General features: G+C 37.7%; 1 protein-coding gene across 6 annotated transcripts in view; it reads left to right on the plus strand.

Annotated features, from left to right (window-relative positions):
• The window catches only part of ADGRB3 (adhesion G protein-coupled receptor B3), an 880860-nt gene that overhangs the window by 821600 nt on the left and 34445 nt on the right, over nucleotides 1-24815 (plus strand). For all 6 annotated transcript variants that reach the window (XM_063442965.1, XM_063442970.1, XM_063442966.1 and 3 more), the window contains one exon: nucleotides 3683-3718. In XM_063442965.1, coding sequence (XP_063299035.1) covers nucleotides 3683-3718 — 36 coding nt within the window. The remainder of the gene's footprint in view (nucleotides 1-3682; nucleotides 3719-24815) is intronic.

Here is a 24815-nt window from a genome sequence, read left to right on the forward strand (position 1 = left end):
ATACAGTTACCACTCCATTGATCCTCTGATGAGAGTAAGATAAAAGAGAGCTTGTGGTATTCACAGGGCTTTTATCAGGATAGCCCATGATAGCCCTTCCTACTTTTGGACACGCCTCCCTCAGCCAACCCCTTAGGATGTAACAGAACCAGAGTGACTCCTGGGGGAAAAGGGATTGCGCTGGATGGGAATGGAGGAGGAGTTTATCAACAACCAAACTGGTTTTGCCTGGTGAAAGGCCATGTGCTCACAGAGGACTCCATTATTGCCTAAGGGTAGAATGGAGCTTGAATCCCTGTATACAATAACATTTCATTGGCATACAGCTTGGCTGTTAATCAGTCCCCCCCACTTATTACAAACATAATATATCATTGCATATAGGTAATATACATGTAGAGTGTGAATATGCGTGTATATGTACATTGTGTGTAAAAGTATATGCACCTCAGTGCCGAGGAACATATGGAATTCCATAATTCCTGTGTGGATGTACACTGAAAGTTGACATAACAGAATAACATTTTATTACAAGCAGGAGTAGGGGAAACTCTACAATATATTAACTGTTTTAAGTGAGACCAAATCACATGTGTCACTTCAATTCAATGCAATTTTATAAATTCTGCATACATATAGGTGGATGGATATAAGAAATACAAACAAGAAATATTCTCCTCTCCCAAAGTCAACCTACTCCTTTGCTCCTTATATATGAAGCTCACTTCCACCAACTAATCAGGGTATTTGTATACTGTATTAGTTCTTCATCCCACCACTTATCCTCTTGAGTGTCTCCTCTCATAAGTCATTCAGTCTTTTCATTCTGCTAATGTTCTATTTCTCAGTGATATATATATATATATATATATATATATATTATATATATATATATATATATATATATATATATATATACAGTGTGTAGGAAATGCAGCATGTGTGTAGGGGATGTAGATTGAGATAGTGAATTTATTGTGTCTGTGCCTTTGTCTATGCTTGTGTGCTGGGGATGCAGTATGTTTGTTTGTAAGTGTGTGTGCTGGGGATGCTTTGTGTGTGTAGGATAAGTAAATATATGATTTGTGATGTATTGTGTGGGGCTTATATTTGGAGAGGGGGGCATCATTCCTATCCCTGGTAGTTTATAGTTTAAAGAGCCATTGCTCTCTCTCCCTCTGCTTGCAAACCTTGTGTAATGGCTCTTGCAAGCTCCGGAACTGATAGTATTAGTTGCAGTGGTAACCTGGCTTGGTTAATCTCCAACTTCCCATTGCCCCTGTTGTGAATAAAATCAAGATTTATTGTTTGTTCATTAGTCATCAACCATCATTTTTCACATCATGTTTGCATCAATCATCTCTTTTTTGGTCTCCGGTTGAATCCTCTGTCAGGAATCAAAAAGAACATGCATGTCTATTTTTTCGTTTGGTGCGTTATTCTGCTGCATCTCGGTTTGGAGTTCTGGAATCATAACCCGATCAATGAATTGCAGTTTAGAATGAAGCAAATCTCCAAGTGTAATAGCAGGATAAAACTTAACAATGGGGAAAGTAGTTAAATAACACCAATCTATAAGACGTCAGCAAGGATATAAAAAGATAAAAGTCACTATGACCAGGTTTATCTACTTTCAGCTGTTATAAAGCAGAAAGTCAGAATACCTCTATATTTTCACAGGCACCTTGTATTGATGTGTTCTTGCTCTTGCCTCTTGGGGCTAATTGAGGTATATGTTAAAAACAATGGCACAATCAATCTATAAAAGTATATGGTTGACTGTTATTAAAACTTAAGCACTATAATAAAATCTTTACACAATAAAACTGTCCCGGGGATTATTATATTGTCACTTTATTTGGTTCTCTAGATGATCTGGTCAGTTTCTTGGGGTTTCATTACCACCCTTTTGAAGATTGCATCCAGATCCATCTATCTATGTTGACCTCACTCCTCCCATAGGCCATGTCACCAGTTTCCTATCATCCAACTCTTGATGGTTTTCAAAACTCAAAAAATTAACGTGTTCTTTTTTCTTTCCTTCAAGCATGCATCCCCATTTTCTGTTTCTTCACCATGGTGACATTTTAAACACCAGTCAGTGGTACCATCTTCATCTCCATCCCACTGGTTTGCTGCCTTGGCATCCATTTTACCTCTCTTTCATTCTGACTTTCAAGTCACTTTAAAACTCCTGTCATATTTATCAAGACTTTGATTGTATCTGCCTTTCCTAATGCCTGATGAATCCAATGGACTTGCTCTTATAACATCCTGCTTTGGCTGCTGCTCATGCCCAGATTGCTCCCTTGTATTCCATAATAAAAACTGATACAGAAATCATATTCCTGACACCCTCAAATTGCTAGTTTTTACACAATTTAATGAATTTAATGAAAACTGTTTAATGAAAAAAAATAATAAAAAGTATATAAGCACTCACACTCTATTGAGCCTCCCTGGTTCAAGACAGTCAGCCTTAGCATATACGTACGTTTTACGGTTCATATATTTAAGACAGGTGCATGATATAGATTCCGCGCTGGTCATTCTGTCGAAACGGCTGTGACCAAAGTATCCAACGATTTATTTGCTGCTAAATCTCACAGACATTACTCTGTCCTAATTCTTCTTGCTCTTTCTACTGCCTTTGACACTGTTGATCATCAACAGCTTCTTCGCATTCTCCATAACTTTGGTCTACGGGATACTGCTCTCTCCTGGTGCTCCTCCTACCTCTCCCAGCGTTCTTTCAGTGTTTCTTTCTCTGACTCTGCCTCTTCCCCCCAACCACTCTCTGTCGGCATCCCCCAAGGTTCTGTCCTTGGTCCCCTACTGTTCTCTATGTATACCACCACCTTTGGTAAACTCATCAGCTCCTTTGACTTCCGTTATCATTTCTATGCAGATGACACACAAATCTACCTGTCCTCTCCTGATCTCTCTCCACCCATCTTGACTCATGTCTCTGACTGCCTCCCTGCGATTTTCATGTCATATGCGATTTCAATACATGTCATATGATGCCATTATTTTTGACACTGCTCCCTTGTAAACATTGGCTTATTTTAAAAGCCATCTTGCACCAAAATTACTCTTCTACTTTTTGAGCTCTCATTGCAGTAATTCCCTTATAATTATGAGTACAATGTTGATACATGAGACTTGTGATATGCTGTAAATGGTTCAAAATGGAATATTTTTTTTGTTTACTAAAATGTAATGTTCAATAATATTCTCTCCATCATCGTCATGTTATTATGATATTTATTCTACTATATGATGAAATGTTATTGCTTGATCTTCATTTGGTTTACTACAATGCATTGATATTAGTTGATCATCACGTTGCAAAATGTAGGCCAAAAGAGCAGATTTGGAAAAGAGCAGAACTTTACAGTTTTTTTTTACTTGCCTGTTTTGGTTTAAACATTGCAAATTGGTTATGAACTAATTTCAGCTCACGCTTTATAAAAGAAATGCAATAGTCTTCCTTCTTGATTTTAGTTATTATAAAGGTATGGTGCTTAAAACAGAAAGAACATTTAGTTAATTTAGAAATTATTGGCTCCTGCATTCTCCTCATGTAGCACTCTGAAATATTTTTAGAATATGAGATATGTACCTGTGGATATAAAGCAGAATGCTAATGCTGTTTCTTTTTTTTCCCCCTGCATAATAGAGAAGAAAATCACGATATTCTGACCTTGACTTTGAAGTAAGTTAAAATATTAATTAAATCAATGTCTTATTTTACATCAATAATAGTCATACTGAACATTTTTTATTGGCTATTTTTCATGTGGATGCTTCTATACCTAGAAAATGGATGGATGTATTATGATAATCAAGCTCAATAAATTAACATGTTACATGTACCTTTATGAATAATCTTAGTAATTTTATGGAAAGGTTAGAATATAATCGTAGCTCAGTGTATATCATTTTATCCATCTGTACACTGGGCGGGTTAGCATCTAGAGAAGACTTTAAAAGCGGCACCTTAGGCTGAAAGTGATCACAAATTCTTTCATTAATCTTTATATTACAAAGCAAAAAGTAAAAATAAAATAAAATAATAGAAAAAAGGAACAGAAACAGACCAGACCAGACCACAACAGACCAGGAACAATCTCAGCCAATCAGTAAGCTGTTTCAGTGGAATATATCGATATCCAAAATCCCTGCCCATATTGCCAGTCATTTTTACCATCACATATGATTGACATTGAACAGTTGCACCATATATGATATGAGCTTACCGAAAGCCCAGTTCACAGTTTTGAAATAGAACTGTACTTTTTTCCTTTGTAACAACACATGCGCTCAGCTTCAGTTTTGATTTGATCTGCTGAGTTTTGATCTGCTGAGAAGTATAAATATAAAGGCACATTATACTCACCAGAGCCAAATAATGTATTGGTCCTGGTGTCTACAGCCTGTCCCTGCAGGCTCAGCAATGTAAACACTGCCTTTGTATAGAAAGAAAGTGTTTATATTGCTGCCTAGTAACACTTCTAGTGGCTGTTATGCTGATAGCCACTAGAAGGCCTTCCTGGGTTAGGTCATGCAATCTTTGCAGGACATACATTCAGCATATTTATGATCTGCATAGAGAAGCATTGATTCAGTGCATTTTTAATGAAGAGATGCTAAATTGTTGCAGCACTCTGTTTTACCATTCATACCATGCACTATAGGTTTCTAAAGTATTTGTATTATATTTGTACTTCAACCTAGTAAATAAATTATAAAATGTAAAATGCACTTTATTGATTCATAAGTATTTCCTGAAGTTCATATTAAATGAATTGTTCTCTACTAAATATGCATTATGAAGATCACTTTGATCAAAAAGACCTGTGCAATAATCATGCTCTCTAATCAGCATCTTGATGTGCCACACCTGTGAGGTGGATGGATTATCTCTGCAAAGGAGAAGTGCTCACTAACACAGGTTTAGACAGCTTTATGAACAATATTTGAGAGAAATAGGCCTTTTGAGTTCAGCTCATGAAAAATGGGGGCAAAAAGAAAAGTGTTGCGTTTATAATTTTGTCCAGTGTATGTATAGGCGTTAACAAAGGCCAAGTTGTAACTTTGTATTAGTGTTTTCACATGAGGATTGTTTCATTTAAGTAATTTGTGTCCTGTTGTAGACATAATTGAAACTATTTTGTCAATTGTTAAGAATAGTGATTTTTGGAGATTCAACTTTCAGCCTTTGAGGAGCTCTACTGTAATACTGCCTAAAATTGAGGTAGACATGTGTTTGTTAACCGATTTACTGCCATACACTTTTGGTTTCAAAAATATTACATAGGATTTATGTAAAACATGGGATGCATAGCTAGCACATAAATGTATGATGAAATAGCAAATATGTAAGGGTTACTGTGCAGGATCTCTAAAAATGGAAATAATGTGAATTGATAATAATTAACATTTTATCCATTTGTTCATCTTTATCATAAATATTGGTGTGGGTAACTTTTTTGGTAACACTTTTTTAGAAATTATATTTAATCCCTTTAATGACACATATTTTAGACATAGATGTGACAGACCGCCTGGCACCCCGACCAGGTACCTCCATCAATCGCTGCTTCCTAGTACTTGCGAGCATTATAAGCACTGCACTGGAACACCATAACCACCATAAACCTCTCGCTGTCCTCCACCCACCCTGGACACAAGACCGAGATCCTTCTTCCAGTGGGTAGACCTCTCCTAGTCCATAGAGCGAAGCAGGCTGCAACATACACACAATTACATTGACTGTCAGGTCCAGGACACTCCCATACAAAACAAGACAATCCCTCCCTTATGCCTGGGAGATAATTGAGTCAGGAACTGAACTACCTCAATTATCTCCAGGCACAAAAAGCAGAACTTTTAACAACAACCCCAAAAAAACCAAAACCCATGGAAACCCCACAAAAGTTGCATCCCCTGATAGCTGTGATCTGGGTGACCAAAATATCCAGATTAGTTCAGGGGTTTCAGGATTTCTATGGAAGTCATAATTTTGACTGACCGTGCACATGGTCCTATGCCCAAACAGTTCCTGGGAATCAGGGCTAACGGTCGGTCTCCGTGTGGAGTACAAAAGTACATAACTCACAAGAACAAAGCCTTTTAAAGTGCATTGGGCAAGATACAGTTGCAAGAAAAAGTATGTGAACCCTTTTGAATGATATGGATTTCTGCACAAATTGGTCATAAAATGTGATCTGATCATCATCTAAGTCACAACAATAGACAATCACAGTGTGCTTAAACTAATAACACACAAAGAATAAAAAGGTTGCCATGTTTTTAATGAACACACCATGTAAACATTCACAGTGCAGGTGGAAAAAGTATGTGAACCCTTGGATTTAATAACCGGTTGAACCTCCTTTGGCAACAATAACTGGAACCAAATGTTTCCTGTAGTTGCAGATCAGACGTGCACAACGGTCAGGAGTAATTCTTGACCATTCCTCTTTGCAGAACTGTTTCAGTTCAGCAATATTCTTGGGATGTCTGGTGTGAATCGCTTTCTTGAGGTCATGCCACAGCATCTCAATCGGGTTGAGGTCAGGACTCTGACTGGGCCACTTCAGAAGGCGTATTTTCTTCTGTTCAAGCCATTCTGTTGTTGATTTACTTCTATGCTTTGGGTCATTGTCCTGTTGCAACACCCATCTTCTGTTGAGCTTCAGCTGGTAGACAGATGGCCTTAAGTTCTCCTGCAAAATGTCTTGATAAACTTGGGAATTCATTTTTCCTTCGATGATGGCAATCCATCCAGGCCCTGATGCAGCAAAGCAGCCCCAAACCATGATGCCTCCACCACCATACTTCACAGTTGGGATGAGGTTTTGATGTTGGTGTGCTGTGCCCCTTTTTTGCCACACATAGTGTTGTGTGTTTATTCTAAACAACTCAACTTGGTTTCATCTGTCCACAGAATATTTTACCAGTACTGCTGTGGAACATCCAGGTTCTCTTGTGCAAACTGTAAATGTGCAGCAATGTTTTGTCTGGACAGCAGTGGCTTCCTCTGTGGTATCCTCAGATGAAATTCATTCTTGTTTAGTGTTTTACGTATTGTAGATTCGCTAACAGAGATGTTAGCATTTGCCAGTGACTTTTGTAAGTCTTTAGCTGACACTCTAGGATTCATCTTTACCTCATTGAGCAGTCTGCGCTGTACTCTTGCAGTCATCTTTACAGGACGGCCACTCCTAGGGAGAGTAGCAGGAGTGCTGAACTTTCTCCATTTATAGATACTTTGTCTTACCGTGTACTGATGAACAGCAAGGCTTTTGGAGATACTTTTATAACCCTTTCCAGCTTTATGCAAGTCAACAATTCTTAATCGTAGGTCTTCTGAGAGCAATTTTGTGCGAGGCATCATTCACATCAGGCAATGCTTCTTGTGAAAAGCAAACCCAGAACTGGTGTGTGTTTTTTATAGGGCAGGGCAGCTGTAACCAACACCTCCAATCTCATCTTATTGATTGGACTCCAGTTGGCTGACATCTCACTCCAATTAGCTCTTGGATATGTCATTAGTCTAGGGGTTCACATACTTTTTCCACCTGCACTGTGAATGTTTACATGGTGTGTTCAATAAAAACATGGCAACATTGCATTCTTTGTGTGTTATTAGTTTAAGCAGACTGTGATTGTCTATTGTTGTGACTTAGATGATGATCAGATCACATTTTATGACCAATTTGTGCAGAAATCCATGTCATTCCAAAGGGTTCACATACTTTTTCTTGCAACTGTATATTGGGATCACTGCACCCAGACCACTTTATTGAAATAAAGTGTTCCATGTCTCTTTGGTGGTCCTTTAAGATTCCTATTCAACTAAAGGTGGCCACTAGTGATCTATGTATATTATATTTCCCAATATGTTTTTATACATATGGATGCATTTCATAGTTCATGAAGATTAGGACACAAACAATTGTCATAACACATTGTTATTTGGTTCTAAACAAATAAAGAGAATCAGAACAAATAATACCACATCAATATGTTTAAGAAACAATGTAATCAGAAAATGCTTCTTTAAAAAAATTAGCTAAATAATTAACTATGTGCTTGAATGTTATCTCATGCTATTTTTTTTGTATTTAGTCCTACATTCACAGTTGTATCTCTCTCATTTTCAATTTCACAATTTTCTTGCTATCTCATTGCACCTATCTGCCCGTCATCTAACGAGACTCAGTGTTGTGTCTATTCTCACTAAAAGCTTGTATTATTAATTATAACCTTATGAGCACCTAAACAAGCCTTGGTGGGCTAATACACATGGGCATCACGATGATGAACACTGTTATATATCAATGTAACACAACAAACTTTTGTCAAGCATAAAAAAAAACAAACAGCAGAGCTGCTTTTGTTGTTGTCAGCCTTTTATATAATTCTTTAGTCTTATTAATAAACTGAAACTCCAGAAAACCTTTCTTTTGTTATTACCAAACTTTGGTGAGAAGCAAATAACTATTTTTGGGACACAACTTCAACACAGATGAGGCATGAGAAACTGACAATATTATTTTGCCAAATGCAGATAATGCTATTTATATATGTCCATATGAAGCATAACTATTTGTGAATACTCTGAATATGGAAAAGTACATTACATCATGAGAATTAGAATGGGTAATATATGTTATTTGCTAATCCTGCTAATTTTTCGAATATGTAATTATATTCTCACTTTGCTCATTTTCCATATTCTGTAAACTTACTGTTAGTCAACTTAGTGTTCCATACGTAAATCATTTAGATACATCCCTGAATACCACCTGGCTAAGCACGCACAATAACTTAGTTTTGCTTTTTCAGTTACTGGCATAATGTTTGTTATTTAAATGTATTGTACTGTCTTCTGAATTGCTTTTGGCATCAGTATGTAATTCATGCATTTGCATATGTTTTATATATATATATATATATATATATATATATATATATATATATATATATACACAATTTCAATAGCAGAAAATCATCAAAAAAACTAAACATAAACAGACCACTAATGGGCATTTTCATTTGAAATAAAATTATGACAAACTATAAATTATGTAAATCTCTAATCTCTAATTAGATATTCCTAACTGTTCCTAATAAAAGAGGTATGTAGGAGGTCTGTTTACACGTTTATTTACAAATTCTTATATAGTACCCTTAATCTGAGCACATAAAATTATAACATTAATTAAATTAACATTTTTATACAGTCATTGAGTTGCAATATAATGTATTTTTTTATATTTAGAGGAAAAATCATCTAATGAACAACTACAGTAAGTTATTTAAGGTTACATGGGACAATTTATAGAAAACTAAAAGTTCCACTGAGTTATAATATATAATTCCCTCAACAAAACTGATTGGGTTATGTCTAGGAGAGGTTAGGAGAAAGTTGAAAGATGCATAGGTAAGGAGAAAAATATTGGGAATAAGTAGTTGAGTATTAGAAAATGTTTTGGTAAAAAGGTCTGTCTGCAGAGATTTGGAAAAGGTTAGGGAGAGTTGGCTGACTGGGTGTGTGGTGGTGCTTGTTCCAGTATACAGCATTAGGGATGAGAATGAGTGTAATTAAAAATAAGCACATGGGTTTGGGGTTGTTTAAGGATGAGGTAAAAAAAGGTGGGTGTGGAAAACAGTGAGGTGAGATAGGAGGGGGTAAGGTTTATGAGGTATTCATATGTAATAGCATTTGAAAACAGAACACTGACAAATAGGAATTCAATGAAGTTGACGTAGAAGGCATACTCAGAGTTGGACATGTTGAGAAGATTGTGGGCAACTGCACTTTGGATTTGCTGGAGGAGGGTGGTTGAGTGTCGAGGAAGGCCAAGTATGGGAGAGTTGTAGTAATCTAGCCTGGCAAGAATGAGAGAATAGATTAGGAGCTTAGCATCAACAAATGTGAGGAGAGAACTCATTTTCTGGATATCAAAAAGGGGAAAATGACAGGTAAAAGTAACACTTTATGTCAAGGGTAGATTAAACAATATTAGGTTGCTGGTTGTGGGTGAGTAGAAAATAGACATGATATAATAGAGAATAGAAGGTGGTGGAAAGATGTGTGAAAGAGACAGGGGGAAGGGAGAACAGTATATCTGTTAATTTGCAGAAAGTGTGAGGACATCTGTGAGTCAATGTCAGAATGACATTGACTCACAGGGAACAAATGTGAGGAAAGTTCAGGTATGAAGGAGAGGAAAGAGAAGTAGATCTGGATATCATCTGAAATGGTAATAAAACCATGAGAGGATATGAGTTGCTCTAGGTTTTTGGAAAGATATGAGTTTTGCTAGAGGGCAAGAGGAAAGCAGAGGAGGGGACAAAGAACTGTGCATTGCTTTATCTTTGTGTTTGACAAAGGACTGAGCCTGAGTAATGTGGATGTGTTGTTGAATGAGACTGAGTGCAACCAGAAAGATTGAATCAGAGCTAGCAGTGGTCAGTGCCAGCTGAATTCTTTACCAGGGTAGACAGTTCACGAGGTCCAGCTTTTTTTTTATTTTTCTTTATTTATGAGGTTCTTAAAAAATACAGCATACAATATGTAGTGTATTGTACAATGTGAAAACCAATTACAGAATCATATGAAAAAAAAATAATTTTATTATTTTATAGCATGTGTACAAGAAAATGCCTACAAGTTAGAGCCTGAACAAAGCTGAAATTAGTATAGACAAAAGAAGAGACAAGTGTAGAAGAAAGGTGCACCTAAATGTCAAGAGTGCTCGTGGATACATACATGCATACCTAATGAGTTATCATGAGAGTGGGTGCATAATACAATATTTCTGTAAATAGTAAGTTAAAGGAACCCAAAGGATGTTTGGAAAAAAACAAAACAGCTGCATTATCAGAAAGATACTAGTTTATGTCCCTTAATCAGAGTACTTTCTCTTTCTGGAGATAAATGTGACCACTATCTGTACAGACCAATTTGCTCCAAATGAGGAGCCTCTGCTGGGTAGGTATTTTTGTATACTGTCCCATCTCTATGAATTTATAGTGCTGCGTGATGTCCAGTGGTAGTCCAAGTCAGTGTCTAGTAATTTTTGACAATTTGGGGTAATTTATTCCCACCTTAGTAGGACAGATGTGTGAAAGTTGTCATACCAAGTGAGTTGTTGAGACCCAAAGGTGTAGAGTGATTTTTCCCTGAAATATAATCATAATAAAACTTTTATCAAGTGAGGCAGCTACATCCTTAGTGGCAGTAGTTAATGCCAACAAAGATTTATTTATGCAGTATTCCTTGTCAAAGGTGAGACTCTGATTAGAAGGAAGAATAAATGCCATTAAATTGAAAGTTACTGAGAGAGTTACTTTGATGTGATATTATCTGATATACCCCCGATTTGTTTTTCCTCCTGCCACAATATGAATCCAACAGACCCACCTTCAGAATCAGGTCATTATGTAGAGTCTTAACTTGGCTAGGATCCAGTACACCATCTTTGGTAGCTTTAACTCTGCCAGTAAGAGCCAGCACCACTATGGGGTCTGCCATGAAAAGCTTCTGGATATTAGATAGGAAATTCTGAATGTCCCATTTAGGAGCATGAGCAGCACCCTTTGTGTCATCCAGTGTTGATTTGTATGTTGGGGAGTGATGTTGCTGATTCAGCATTGCCGACCCCAAGCATCGATGTGTAGGCAATAAGTATCACAGGTTTTGCCATTTGGATTTGTAAGGCACTTGAACATGGCTCCTATGTCTCTGGTTTAACTTCCCAAGTTGGCTAGTTTTTTTTGTGATTGGTGGCCATTTGTGAGATCCAGCAGGCAGTGGATAGATTGGCAAAAATCAAGAAGCACTGCAGTTAGTTTGTCTTTCTGTCTCAGAGTGGTCACTGATCCACATGAATGAGGAAAAATGTAGTCCTTGTATCTCTTGACAATGTAGCTTTTTGGCAGTGGTTTGAAAAAATAAGGACATATAGCAAGAGCTACTATCACCAGTGATCTATTTCTGGTGTTATGTTGACTGGATGTTTAATTAGACTTGATGTCACATAGATTTGTGAGATAGCTCAGCAGCTGCAAAGAATGGTGTATTTCGGTCTGCTGTCAAGGTGTTCTCTCCCAAGGTCCAACTTTGCAAACACCATTTGGAGTCTGTTGAAAAAAAAAGCCCAAAAAGTATTTTCAGGTTAGTTCAGTTGGAGCCTTCTCCAAGCTATTTTACCTGAATTTAAAAACGTGTCTTATTTTTGTGAATAGAGTGCACGTCAGACTTTTGTAGTAAGATTACCATATTACACATATCCTACTTATTTGGAAACAAAATAGTCTTCCTTTCTATAAATACAAATAAAACAGAATCATTGCAAAGTCAGTTTTGAAATACAGAAATTAAATATACCAGTTGAATGTATGGGTGACCATGTTTGACAATAATTATTTCATTAATTAGTAAAAGTATGCCCTCAAAAAGACATTAAAAAAGCAATTAGTGATTTGATTGTCTAGTGTACTGGACAGAACATGTTAAATCTTTTTTTACTTCCATAATTTCTTCTTCAAATATGATAATGGCACAAATTCACATTAAATGCTCTTCTTTTCTCATACGGTTTTTCTATATTTGTAAAAATAATAATTATGTACATCAGATGGACAAAACAATCATATGTGAAGAAAAAAAAAACAGATACAAATGCCAACAGAGAACAATGAATAATCACTTTGGAATATTTTATAGAACTGCAGTACATTCTATAACAGAATGTTCGCTATGGCAACTGTTGCTAAGCTTCCTAAGTCTGACGTATCTTACTTGTGTGTGCAGCATTGTGCAGAAGATGAGGGATGCAAGATCTATTGCAGATACCGGTTAAAATTATTATATATACTATATTGTCACCAAGTCTATTGTCTATAATATTAAAGTCATTGTGTAGGCTTTTTTGTTATCATTACAGTTTGCATTTATGAAACAGAAAATATTAAAGTGGCATTGTCACTCAAAAAAAAAAAAAAGAGAGATATCATAAGACAAAATAGGGACTACTTTGTGTTATAGTTAAATCCTCCTCTTGCCAAAACTTGACAAAAGGTAGAGCTATCGCTGTCAAGTTTTGTCACTTCCTGCTAGCACTTTGTAAAAGGCATTATCCCAAGATAATATCGATGATGCTCCTAAACTATCATTGGAACCTCCATGGACATAAGTGTTATCATCTTGTGCATGTGAGAGATCAGAGCACTGATATAAGTGACAGGAGCTGAAGATGGCTACACCCTCAGGGGACTGCATCAAGTAAGTATTACTCACCATAGCATATGCAAGGACCCCAGAAGGTGACTGAGGCTCTTTAAAGGGAAACTACAGTGCCAGGAAAATAAAGTTGTTTTCATGGCCCTATAGCTCACTATAGTGCCCACCTCACCCCACACGGTGAAGAAGGGGTTAAAAATCCCTTCTGTTACTTAACTGGGTCCAGTATCGATGTCCCTCGGATCTACCTCCGCTCCTCCCCCACCAATGTCATCCGGCGGGGGATACCTAATGCACATGTGTAACAATGGCAATGATTGCATTAGGATTTCCCCATAGGAAAGCATTACACAATACTTTCCTATGGAGATTCAAGTGACGCTGGATATCCTCATACATAGCGTGAGGATATCCAGCGTCACTTAGGCAACCAAAAGTCACCTAACGATCAGAAAATCCCTCTAGTGTAGACAGCCACTATAGGTGGAGTTACCCCACAAAGCTAAATATTGCGGACTATAAAAAAAAATGTAATAATTAGCTTTGCAGGGTTAATGAGCTGACGTGGTCTGGGTGCCTATAGTGTACCTTTAGGTACTGATTTTTTTTTTACCTGAAAATTATTTTGATTAAAAAAACAAAAACATAAATTATAAATAAAAAAACACCCCAGAACAAAAATAACAGCAACATATTGGTATAAAAGGCAATCACTTTATCCTTTCCTGCTACAAACTATTACATATTTGATTTGGTTAAACAATAATGTCACCATATTCTCATTTGAACCAGGTGAATATAACTAATATAAACTTAATGGTTGTTATCAAACAAAATAACATTGATTGCCTGTGGTCTTTCTAGTTTGCTTTTGAAGTATTTTTACTATGTAAATATAAATGTAATGGCACTATATTATTATTAGTACTTTATTATTTATATAGCGCCATCAGATTCCGTAGCGCTGTACAATGGGTGGACTAACAGACATGTAATTGTAACCAGACAGCTTGACGTACAGGAACAGAGAGGTGGAAGGCCCTGCTCAATGAGCTTACATTCTAAACACCTCCAAATTTAGAATGGTAGAACAAAAAAAAAAAAAAATAAGTAAACACAGTGGGAAAATTTGGCAGAAAGATTGATAACTGGGAAAAAATGGCATATGTTCAAAATTGACTGATAGGGCACAAAAGAAGTAACAGATAAAAAAAATATCCAGAAGATTTAATAAATTGCCCCAAACAGTTACAAAATATAGACTTGAATTGAAGGTGACACTCTGATCTCTCTACCCTGTGAAATTTGTGCTTTACCAGCGAGCAGCTACTCTGCAAGTGGTCGGTATCATTGCAAGCTGCTATATTGGCAGTCCACCTGTTATAAAAGGCAACAACATTTTAAACCAGTTGGCAATTTACTAGCTACTAGTTAGTAATTACTAGCTTTTTGTAGTAACAACAGCTGATCGAAAGCTAAAAGCTTATGATCAATCCCATAGTCAGATAGTTACCCCAAGTCTATGAACCTTTTCAAGCTCATTCAATTCAATGATTTGAAAGAATACTGAATTATTTTATCATTTATTTGTATTCTATTAATCTATTGTTAAAAGTTATACTAAATATCAGTACTAAGTTATTTAGCATTATGTATTTGAAATTACGTATTACATAAACATTTTGGGCTGCTTCAGTAACAGCTGAAAGGATATAGCCTAATGATGCTGCTTTGCTTTGTAGATCATCAGAGCATTCACTGTGGCTTCAGTTTGACTGATTTACAATTAACCAGAGGGACAATTAAAGTGCCAATGTGATCTATGTGGTCATTGAGTTTGGCAAGTAAATGCCAGGCAGTTTCTACCCACATCACTGGACTTTTACGGCTGCAAATTTTGCAGATCTAAGGATCAACATTTACTTTGTCTTTTTCTGTCTTTGTAAAAAAAAGTAATGATTCTGTCTACCATAAGAGCAAAATATTCTTCAGTGAAGTACCACTGGGAATATGCCTTTTTTAATTTATCGTATTAAGAGATCTGTGGATTTTCACCAATTTTCACAGCGTCCCTGAAGTATTTAAAAGTATGCTGCACCAGGTCTGACCTATTGTAAGTGCTACCACTGTTTGCATTGTTTATTTAAAAACACTTACAAAGCGCTGGAACAAAATGTAAAGTGCAAAGGATGATTAAAATGTCAACATTTGTGCTTAACATACAATATAAAAAGTATAAATATAACTGCTATTTTTCCTGCGCAGCAGTCAAAAATATAATGTGACTTAAACCAATAATAAAACTAATATTTGGTGTTCAAATTCTTACAAAAATGTGCCAATGCTTAACAAAAGCTTATAAGTATTAATTGGTTAACCTAAAAATAAATAAATATTAAAATATATAGTGCTGATCAAAATGTAACACTGACGGTTTAAATTTAAATATTGAAACTAACAGAATAGCACTCACAAGTGAAGAGTGGTATAAGTGCCACTCTACACTACAGCGGCTAGAGAGGATCAGGTCCATTATGTTAAAATTAGCAAACACACTAACCACAGAATAAGTCCAGACCGACAGGAACTATAATAAAAAGCAATCTCCTGGACCCTACAAAGTCAAGTCCAAAGAGCCACTGTTTATTTTTCTTATCAGTGCTCTCCTGCTGGTCCGGCGTGCTGACATTTACACGCATCATGTTACACCCATCCTCCAGGTGCTTCCTTAAATATATATGTAACTTTCCTCTTCCACTTCATATAAATACCTAGTATCAATCTTCTTCATTGGTGCTTCAATTGTATCAATCAGTTAGTATCTTCGTCTAAGTTGATACTTAATATTACAATATCTTTTTCTTTCAGAACTGAAGCATGAAAGAAATGCATCATTAACAGTTATTAACACTATGTACCAATAAAACAATAATTGTTCATTTTAAAGCAGCACTTTATGCATCATTATCAACCCAGTATAGCTCATTGTACTGGTTAAAGTGCAAAGAGTTTGGTTGTCCCATTATGGAAAAATGTGACCAAAACCAAAGACTGCTCACTTCTCTGTCACAATGATAATGTGGAATTTGAGTTGTCTTAATCCGTTTTTTAAGCTGAATTGCAATTCGTATGAATTTAGGCCAATCGGCGGATTGTCTGAATTCTGTAACGCCGAAGTGTCAATGGATGAGAATTTTCATTTTATTTGTGATTTAGAGGTCTGTCCGTAATGAAAAAAAAATGATTGATGAAAAATAGTGGGAAGTGATCAATATAGGTGAATAAAAAGAGGAGGAGTAAGAAAATCTATATTTCTATATTATATATTTAGAGATAATTTTATATATAGTAATGCCCAGCCATAGAGTTGATGGGGCAGTGCAGTAGTATTTGTCATCCATGAAAAATGCCCCTCGTGGCTTAATATTCCATTGACTAGAGTAAAGGGAAACTATATTATTGTATGCTGAGGTATAGAGATGGTATCTCCAAGCATCCAAGTTCAGAAATATTTGTTGGTGTCTATTGGAAATAAAAAATCAAATAAAACATTTAATAAAGTCGAAACTATTACAGGCATGTATAGGTTAAGAATGAAACCTAGAAGGTGGAGGCGCAACAATATTATACATGAACGGTTTACCGATTTAATTTTTTAAACGCAAATGATCAAGACATCAATTTTCCAAGTTATGCATTTTTGAAAAACTGTATGTTGTCTGAGCCCATTCCCTACTTCCCTTTTCTTTCTGAGATTATATCTAATAAGAACCATGTGTCATTCAGGCTTTGCCAATTTAATGTAAGGATTTTATACAGTATATATCACTCTTCAGTTTAATGGGAAATTTACATATTGCACAAAAGTTGCTGTTCTTTTGTTATAATTTATGATTATTACATTCCCACAGTTACTATCGGAGTGACTATTATCACTGAATCATACATTGATCTATGTTATTATTTTAACATATATATATATATATATATATATATATATATTATTTCATTTTGCTTGTTCATGAATCATCATCTAGCGTAATTATCACTTTCATTTGAAAGCTCACCACATGAATAGTTTGCAAAAAAAATATATACTTTTAGAATCAGAATCAGTTTTTTTGTGGTCTTAGCAAGTGCAATAATATCCACTTTATACTTTGCTTCTGATAGAATTTTTTTTTTATTCTCTTGTCAAAAAATTATCATTTAGTCCCACAGCTGGAGGACAATCGTTTTTCACCACAGCTATTGCTTGTACTTGCATTAAGAAATCACCTATATACAGATGCGTAAATTAGGTGAACATTGTGCACTTTAACCCCTTAAGGACACATGACATGTGTGACATGTCATGATTCCCTTTTATTCCAGAGGTTTGGTCTTTAGGGGGTTAACAGACCTATTTATTCACAAGTGGAAATGCCAATCAAAGGTTAATTCAAGGTATTTCATTCATCACCATTGGCTTGATAAAGAATGCCCATAAATGTGTCCATTCTTAAATATTAGCTTTGGAATTCCATATCAATACATCTATTGGCAACATGCAGGATAATATCACATATGCATTGTTGTTAACCAAGATGAATATCTGATGCTCAAAAGTGGATTGACCTTCAAGTATTTTCATTTTCCATTATATATTCTTGTTTAATGTATAATATATATTATAGTATTAGTATATGATGGTATTGTATAGTATTAGTAACATTTATTGCGAAACATATTCCTTCCTAAAGTTCATACTTAGTAAGTACTGTTAAATCATATATTTCTAAAAGAAGCTGTTTGATATGTGTTTGAGCTGTCTCAATCTCTGTAATGCATACATGAAAGATGCCATTCAGGGACAGACTTCAGGGCCCTTTGAAAACATATCATGCATGTAATAAATACATGTTAAATATAATATTCATAGAATGTGTTGTGAAGATCTGTTAGTGAATGCATGTTTGCATTTTAATGTTTAAAATGGGAATTGTCCCTGCGAATGCATGTTTATTGGTGTTTTTTGTTTTGTTTTTTTAATATAGTGTCAGTATGAATGTGTATCTGTACCAGTGCAGAGCGTTAGTGTGTGTGACATAAAGGATGAATTTGGGTGTAGTTAAAATGAAACCATGGTGTCTTTGGATGTAATTTCATATCATTCTATTTTTGTCAGAGCAAGGGTATATTTTTCTTTCCCATTCCTCCCAATAAGCACTTCTGCTCCTCCCATCTCAAATATACCTCTGCTTCATCCAAAGCTGTTCACCTGTCCAGTTCCACCTCATTAGTGCATCTGACCATCAAACCTCAAATGTCCCTCTGTCTGTTCCACCCCAAATATTGCCTCTTCCATATTACATCTGTTATGTACCTCTGCCCGTCTCACCTCACCCTGCTCTTTCTTGGTCTCCTGCTGCTTCACTTCTCCAGTCCTTTACCCATGTGGAGAGAGAGCAGGGGAATGTGACATCACTTCCTCTCCCTGCCTCTCCTCCACCATGGAGCACCAAGCCAGAGAGTCATGACAAGGAGCACATGGGACACAATCGATGTGCCCTAAAAGTCAGTCCACCCCTGATATCATTCACTCCTCCCCCTCCCTGATAATAGGAATGGTATGGCATGGAAAACAACTTTGAAGCTTTTTATACTGTTTGCAAGGAGGAGGGGATTATTATTTATAGGTTATAGTTCACATAACATGATAAAATATTTTTACTGCCTGTTCTACAGTATATATTGTGATTGACATCTATCAAGTTGTCAGCTACAAAAGAAGATGGTCTTATGTATTGTTAGGTAATTAATAATTTAATTGAACAGTACATCGACTAGGGAGTTACCATAGCAACCACAGGCTTCACTTGGAGGTCTCTTCTGCTCTCCCTTTTCCATGTAGGAGGTCTCTTCTGCTCTCCCTTTTCCCTGTAGGAGGTCTCTTCTGCTTTCACTTTTCAGTCAATTCTTTAGCATAGAGTCGAATAATTGACTGACCAGTGAAAGAAAGATTTTTTTAAATAGTTTCTTTTTTTTTAATTTCAAACCTATACTTTTGCTTGACAATATGCTAGCACAATGCATAGAATAAATTAAAAGATCTTCAAAAGAGCATAGGCTGTAGGTACCCTTTAAGCTACTTCTTTAAAATATTCGAATTACAGAAACTATAATTAGAAAAAATGTACAGTTCACGGTGTTAATTGTTCCAACGCAGTCCTGAAACATGGCTTTTTAAATTCATTATGTATTGTACTGTTCATTAATAAATTGCCCCTGAATAAAAAAAACTGTTCTTGAATTAATCACCCCTCAATAACCTATTTTGGCAAATTACAATGAAACATTAACTGACACTAATCTCCATACTATAAAATATCTACTGAATAACTTAAGATGTAGCTGCTTTTTAGGAGAAAAAGCCCATTTATTGAATATTTTGAGTTTCACTGTGTAAGGTGTTCAATTAAACTAATTAAGTGATTCACAATCGCCTCCTGGTCTGAGTAACACTTTCAATCAGCTGTGACTGCAGAATGCAAACACTGCTGATTGTCTAATTGGTACAATTAAACACTTGTTGAACCCTTTCTTCCACAGTCCATTTAATACGCTTAACACTAAAACAGTAAAAAATGACACTAGCCCAATTGTTTTCTTTGGCAGTTCCTTTCAGGCAAAATGGCTATGTAATTATATCATTAAATCATGCATGTCCTACATTGTGTTCCATTACTTTTTGTGAAGGGTCTTCCAAGCTGAGATTTATACTTTTTCCTAAAGTAAATTTGGAGTATTTAGTATGTTGCTATCAAGAATAGACTTTATTTAAAGCTATAACTTTGATAAAAAAAAATATCTGTGTATATGTGACTAATTGTTTCCACCAGTTTAAGAAACTATAAGTTAAAGAGAAGATACGACCTCAGCAAGGCCTATCAAGCTTAGCAGTGCCAAGCTCATAGTGCATGTGTCCATATGGCACTGTGGAACAGAATTCCAAGAGTGCATCATAGAATGGTAATATTGCTGCTATGAGGAAGTACAGTCGAGATAAGTACGCTTTTTACTTACCTCCCCTGCTCTATTCACCCTAGTAAATACGATAATAGCTGTCATTTCCAGAGAAGTTATACTTCCACATTAGCATTTACATCTGTACTTGGACAGTATTCGTTGGCTTACAGTATCAGCTGACAAACTCAGTCAACCAATGAATGCCCTTCAAACTTGATCAACATTATTATTGAAAAACAGAAGCAATATGGACAGCAAGGTGTCTGTCAAACTATTCAAGCAATTAAATAACAGTTTGATCCATATCTAGGAAACACCAGCATGAAAATGCTGGCACAGTCGCTACAGCAGGCTACAGTGTTTATGGGGCATAGAGTGCCATTTTAAACAAATAAATATACATAAATAATAGTTACAAACCTCATTAAAGGGTTCAACCAATCATAATGCAGTGTTTTAATATAACGCTGTTTTCGGTTAGAGTAACCCTTCCTCTCCTGGTCTGTCAATCCCCCTTTTTGCATAATAAATAAATGAATAAAGCTATAGCTGTTGCAGCACGAAGTTCCTGGCAGTCCGATACTCTTCTTTTGACATCTCTCACTGCAGGGGGAAGGAGGTCAGGGAGGAAAGGCTGAAGGGAAGATATGTTAGGGGGGGAGCTGTGACGCTTTTAGATTCCTATTGCCTGCAGGCTGTGCTTGCCAACGAGAGACATCCAATAGGCTGTGCAAGCAGTCTGTCTGTTTCAAACCAGGACAAGTTATGTGAATAACATTTACATTTTGCTTTGTGTAGGTGCATTATTCTATTTACCGTCAGGGCCGGACTGGGGATACAAAGCAGCCCTGGATAAAAAATTTATGCCAGCCCCATAAGTCACTGCGCCATATATTGTCGCGTGTAACATGTAAGACTATGTCTTGCCATGACAGATGATTGAGTAATATATATATGCATGTCCCTACAGGCTTTTCAACGTAAACACTGACTTTTCAGAGAAAAGGCAGTGTTTACATTGCTTCAAAGTGACACCGCTAGTGACAGTCACTCAGACGGTCACTAGAGGTTCTTCCTGTGTCAGTGCACCTACATTCAGGGCCTCCACACTCTGTAGGTGCTGAACGTTCCCCATAGAGATACATTGATTCAATGCATCTCTATGAGGAGAGGCTGATTGGTGTAACGTTTTGCAGCCAATCCAATGGCAAAGCATTGGATTGGCTGAGATCATCAAGCTTGATGATCTCAGCCATAGAGGCAGGGCCAGTCGAGGGGAGACCAGCTCGCTGCGTGGGAAAAAAAAGGTGAGCAAAAACACTATTTTTAAACACACATATACACCATGACAGACACAGAAACACACATATACCATGACAGATACACACCCCATGACAGACCATGACACAGACAGACCATGACGCAGACAGACCCACACACACACCATGACACAGACAGACACACACAGATACCATGACACACACAACATGACACAGACAGACACACACCCCATGACGGACAGATACACACACACACACCATGGCAGACAGACACACACACACACACCATGACAGACAGACACCATGACACAGACAGACACACACACATATACCATGACACACACACCATGACACAGACAGACACACACACTTCATGACACAGACACACCATTACACACCATGACAGACAGACACACACACACCATACAGACAGACACCATGACACAGACAGACACACACACCATGACATACATACCATAACACAGACAGACAAACACCCCATGACACAGACACACACACCATGACGGACAGACACACCATGACACAGACATACACACACACACCATGACAGACACACACACACACACACCATACAGACAGACACCATGACACAGACAGACACACACACATACCATGACACACACACCATGACACAGACAGACACACACCCATGACACAGACACACACCCCATGACACAGACACACACACCATGACGGACAGACACACCATGACGGACAGACACACCATGACGGACAGACACACCATGACACAGACAGACACACAGACACACACACACACCATACAGACAGACAGACACCATAACACAGACACACACACACCATGACACAGACAGACAGACACACACACCATACAGATACACACCATGACACCGACAGACACACACACCATAACACACACACACACCATACAGACACACACCATGACACAGACAGACACACACACCATAACACACACACACACACACCATACAGACACACACCATGACACAGACAGACACACACACCATGACACACAGACAAACTCACACTGACACACATTACTCCTACCTGCCAGGGGGTCGTGCAGTGCAGGAGGCTGTCTGTGCTGGCGGCCGCTGGGGGACTTGGTCTGGCGGCCGCTGGGGGACTTGATCTGGCGGCCGCTGGGGGACTTGATCTGGCGGCCGCTGGGGACTTGGTCTGGCGGCCGCTGGGGGACTTGGTCTGGCGGCCGCTGGGGGACTTGGTCTGGCGGCCGCTGGGGGATTTGGTCTGGCGGCCGCTGGGGGACTTGGTCTGGCGGCCGCTGGGGGACTTGATCTGGCGGCCGCTGGGGGACTTGATCTGGCGGCCGCTGGGGGACTTGGTCTGGCGGCCGCTGGGGGACTTGGTCTGGCGGCCGCTGGGGGACTTGGTCTGGCGGCCGCTGGGGGACTTGGTCTGGCGGCCGCTGGGGGAGCTGCACTGGCTCTGCTCTCCCGCCCTTGCGCGCTGCTGAATGAGACCGCAGCCAGAATATGACGTCATATTCTGGCTGCGGTCTCATTAAGCTGCGTGCTGGGGAGCAGAGCCAGTGCAGCTCCCCCAGCAGCCGCCAGATCAAGTCCCCCAGCGGCCGCCAGACCAAGTCCCCCAGCGGCATCCAGCACAAGTTCCTCAGCACACCCAGCTGTTTGCCCGGCCCCAGGTGCCGACGGCCCACCGGGAAATTTCCCGGTATCCCGGTCGGCCAGTCCGGCCCTGTTTACCGTAATCTCCTCATTCATGAACTATTCATGTATATATCAAGTGCTATGTCAGAATAAATAGCAAACATCTAGAAGTAAAGTTAGGTACCGGCAGGTGCCGTGAAAGGGAAACAACTTTACTTTCCGTATTTAAAAATGGAATGACTTTTCTTTTTTTCTCAATTAAAAATGTCTAATCAGTTTTTAAGTCGAGAAAACAAAAAGGATTTGTGATAGCATATATTAAGAAGCACTCTTAAGCAAATTCAAAGATTTATATAGACGGCACAGGAATTGTGGACCTAAACTTCCAAATGATTTATGTTATCTCTTAATTATTGTCTGATACGTTATGTAAAGTAGTTTCAAGGAAATGGGATGTGAGATCTGCATATGTATACAGAAACAAAAAAAACCCCATCAATTTAAATGTTGAGTTCTAGTCTGATATTGTCAGAACACAGATATAGTCCTAAATATGGGGAGGAGCCAGAAAATGCACCCATGAGAATGGTAATCACATATATATTATTAAATGCAAACACAATGGAGCAGTGAAAATATAACAATTGAATTACTCATGTACATCCATAAATCTGTATTTTACTATTAACTAATGTTGAAACATGTTCCTTTACACAAAATGCTAATTTAAAAGGTCACTCCAAGCACCATGACCTCTTCAGTGATTTGAAGTGGTCACAGTGCCTGGAATCTGTTTTGATATGGAACACAGCACATAAAAAGTTTAACCTTTCTGCTGCCGAAGGTGTAAGCTCTGGCAACATCATTGGGGCATCATCAGCCATCCTGGAACAAGAGTTCCGGGCTGGCTGATGTGAATTCTGTGCAAATATGGCATCTTTCATCAGTACACACAGCCAATGGCAGCGCAACCTGCCCCTCTATGCCACCCATGCCATTTCCTTAGCATTTAATCCCCCTACATCAGAAGATAATATGGAAGTCAGGTTTTATCACTCCCATTAAATATTAAACCAATGCTAATATCTCAAGACTTACTATACCATTTCTTATTTTATACTCCTCTAATATGAATGGTAACCAATTATGTGAGTATGGAGAATCGTGACATTTTTGGGGAATATATGATGTTATGTCTATAATAGGATTAAGGTCCCTAGAATTTTGAAACAGTCCTGACTATATCTTGGCCTCACTACATCCCTGAATTATTTGCTATATTCGCCTTAGTACATTATTGAATATACTGACTTGGATTGTGTGTAGATACATTTTATTTTATGTCCGAGCAAACACAGCATTCACAGAACAGCTATGCAAATATATGTATGCCCACCTGTCATTTTGCAGTCTGTTTAGCAGTGACAAAAGGATTAGGATATCAGGACAGCATGAATGCACCTGCCAATGACAGTCACCAAATCACACGCACCATCTAAGTGCGAGCAAGAGCTTCTTGAATTTATGTCATTGCCTGTCAAGTCAGATTTTACTTTTATGGTGCCAGCCTATGCCCTTCAGATGCTTAGATGGCATTATAAATAGTGTTTC

Source organism: Pelobates fuscus, chromosome 2, assembly GCF_036172605.1.
Source record: "Pelobates fuscus isolate aPelFus1 chromosome 2, aPelFus1.pri, whole genome shotgun sequence".
NCBI classification, from domain to species: domain Eukaryota; kingdom Metazoa; phylum Chordata; class Amphibia; order Anura; family Pelobatidae; genus Pelobates; species Pelobates fuscus.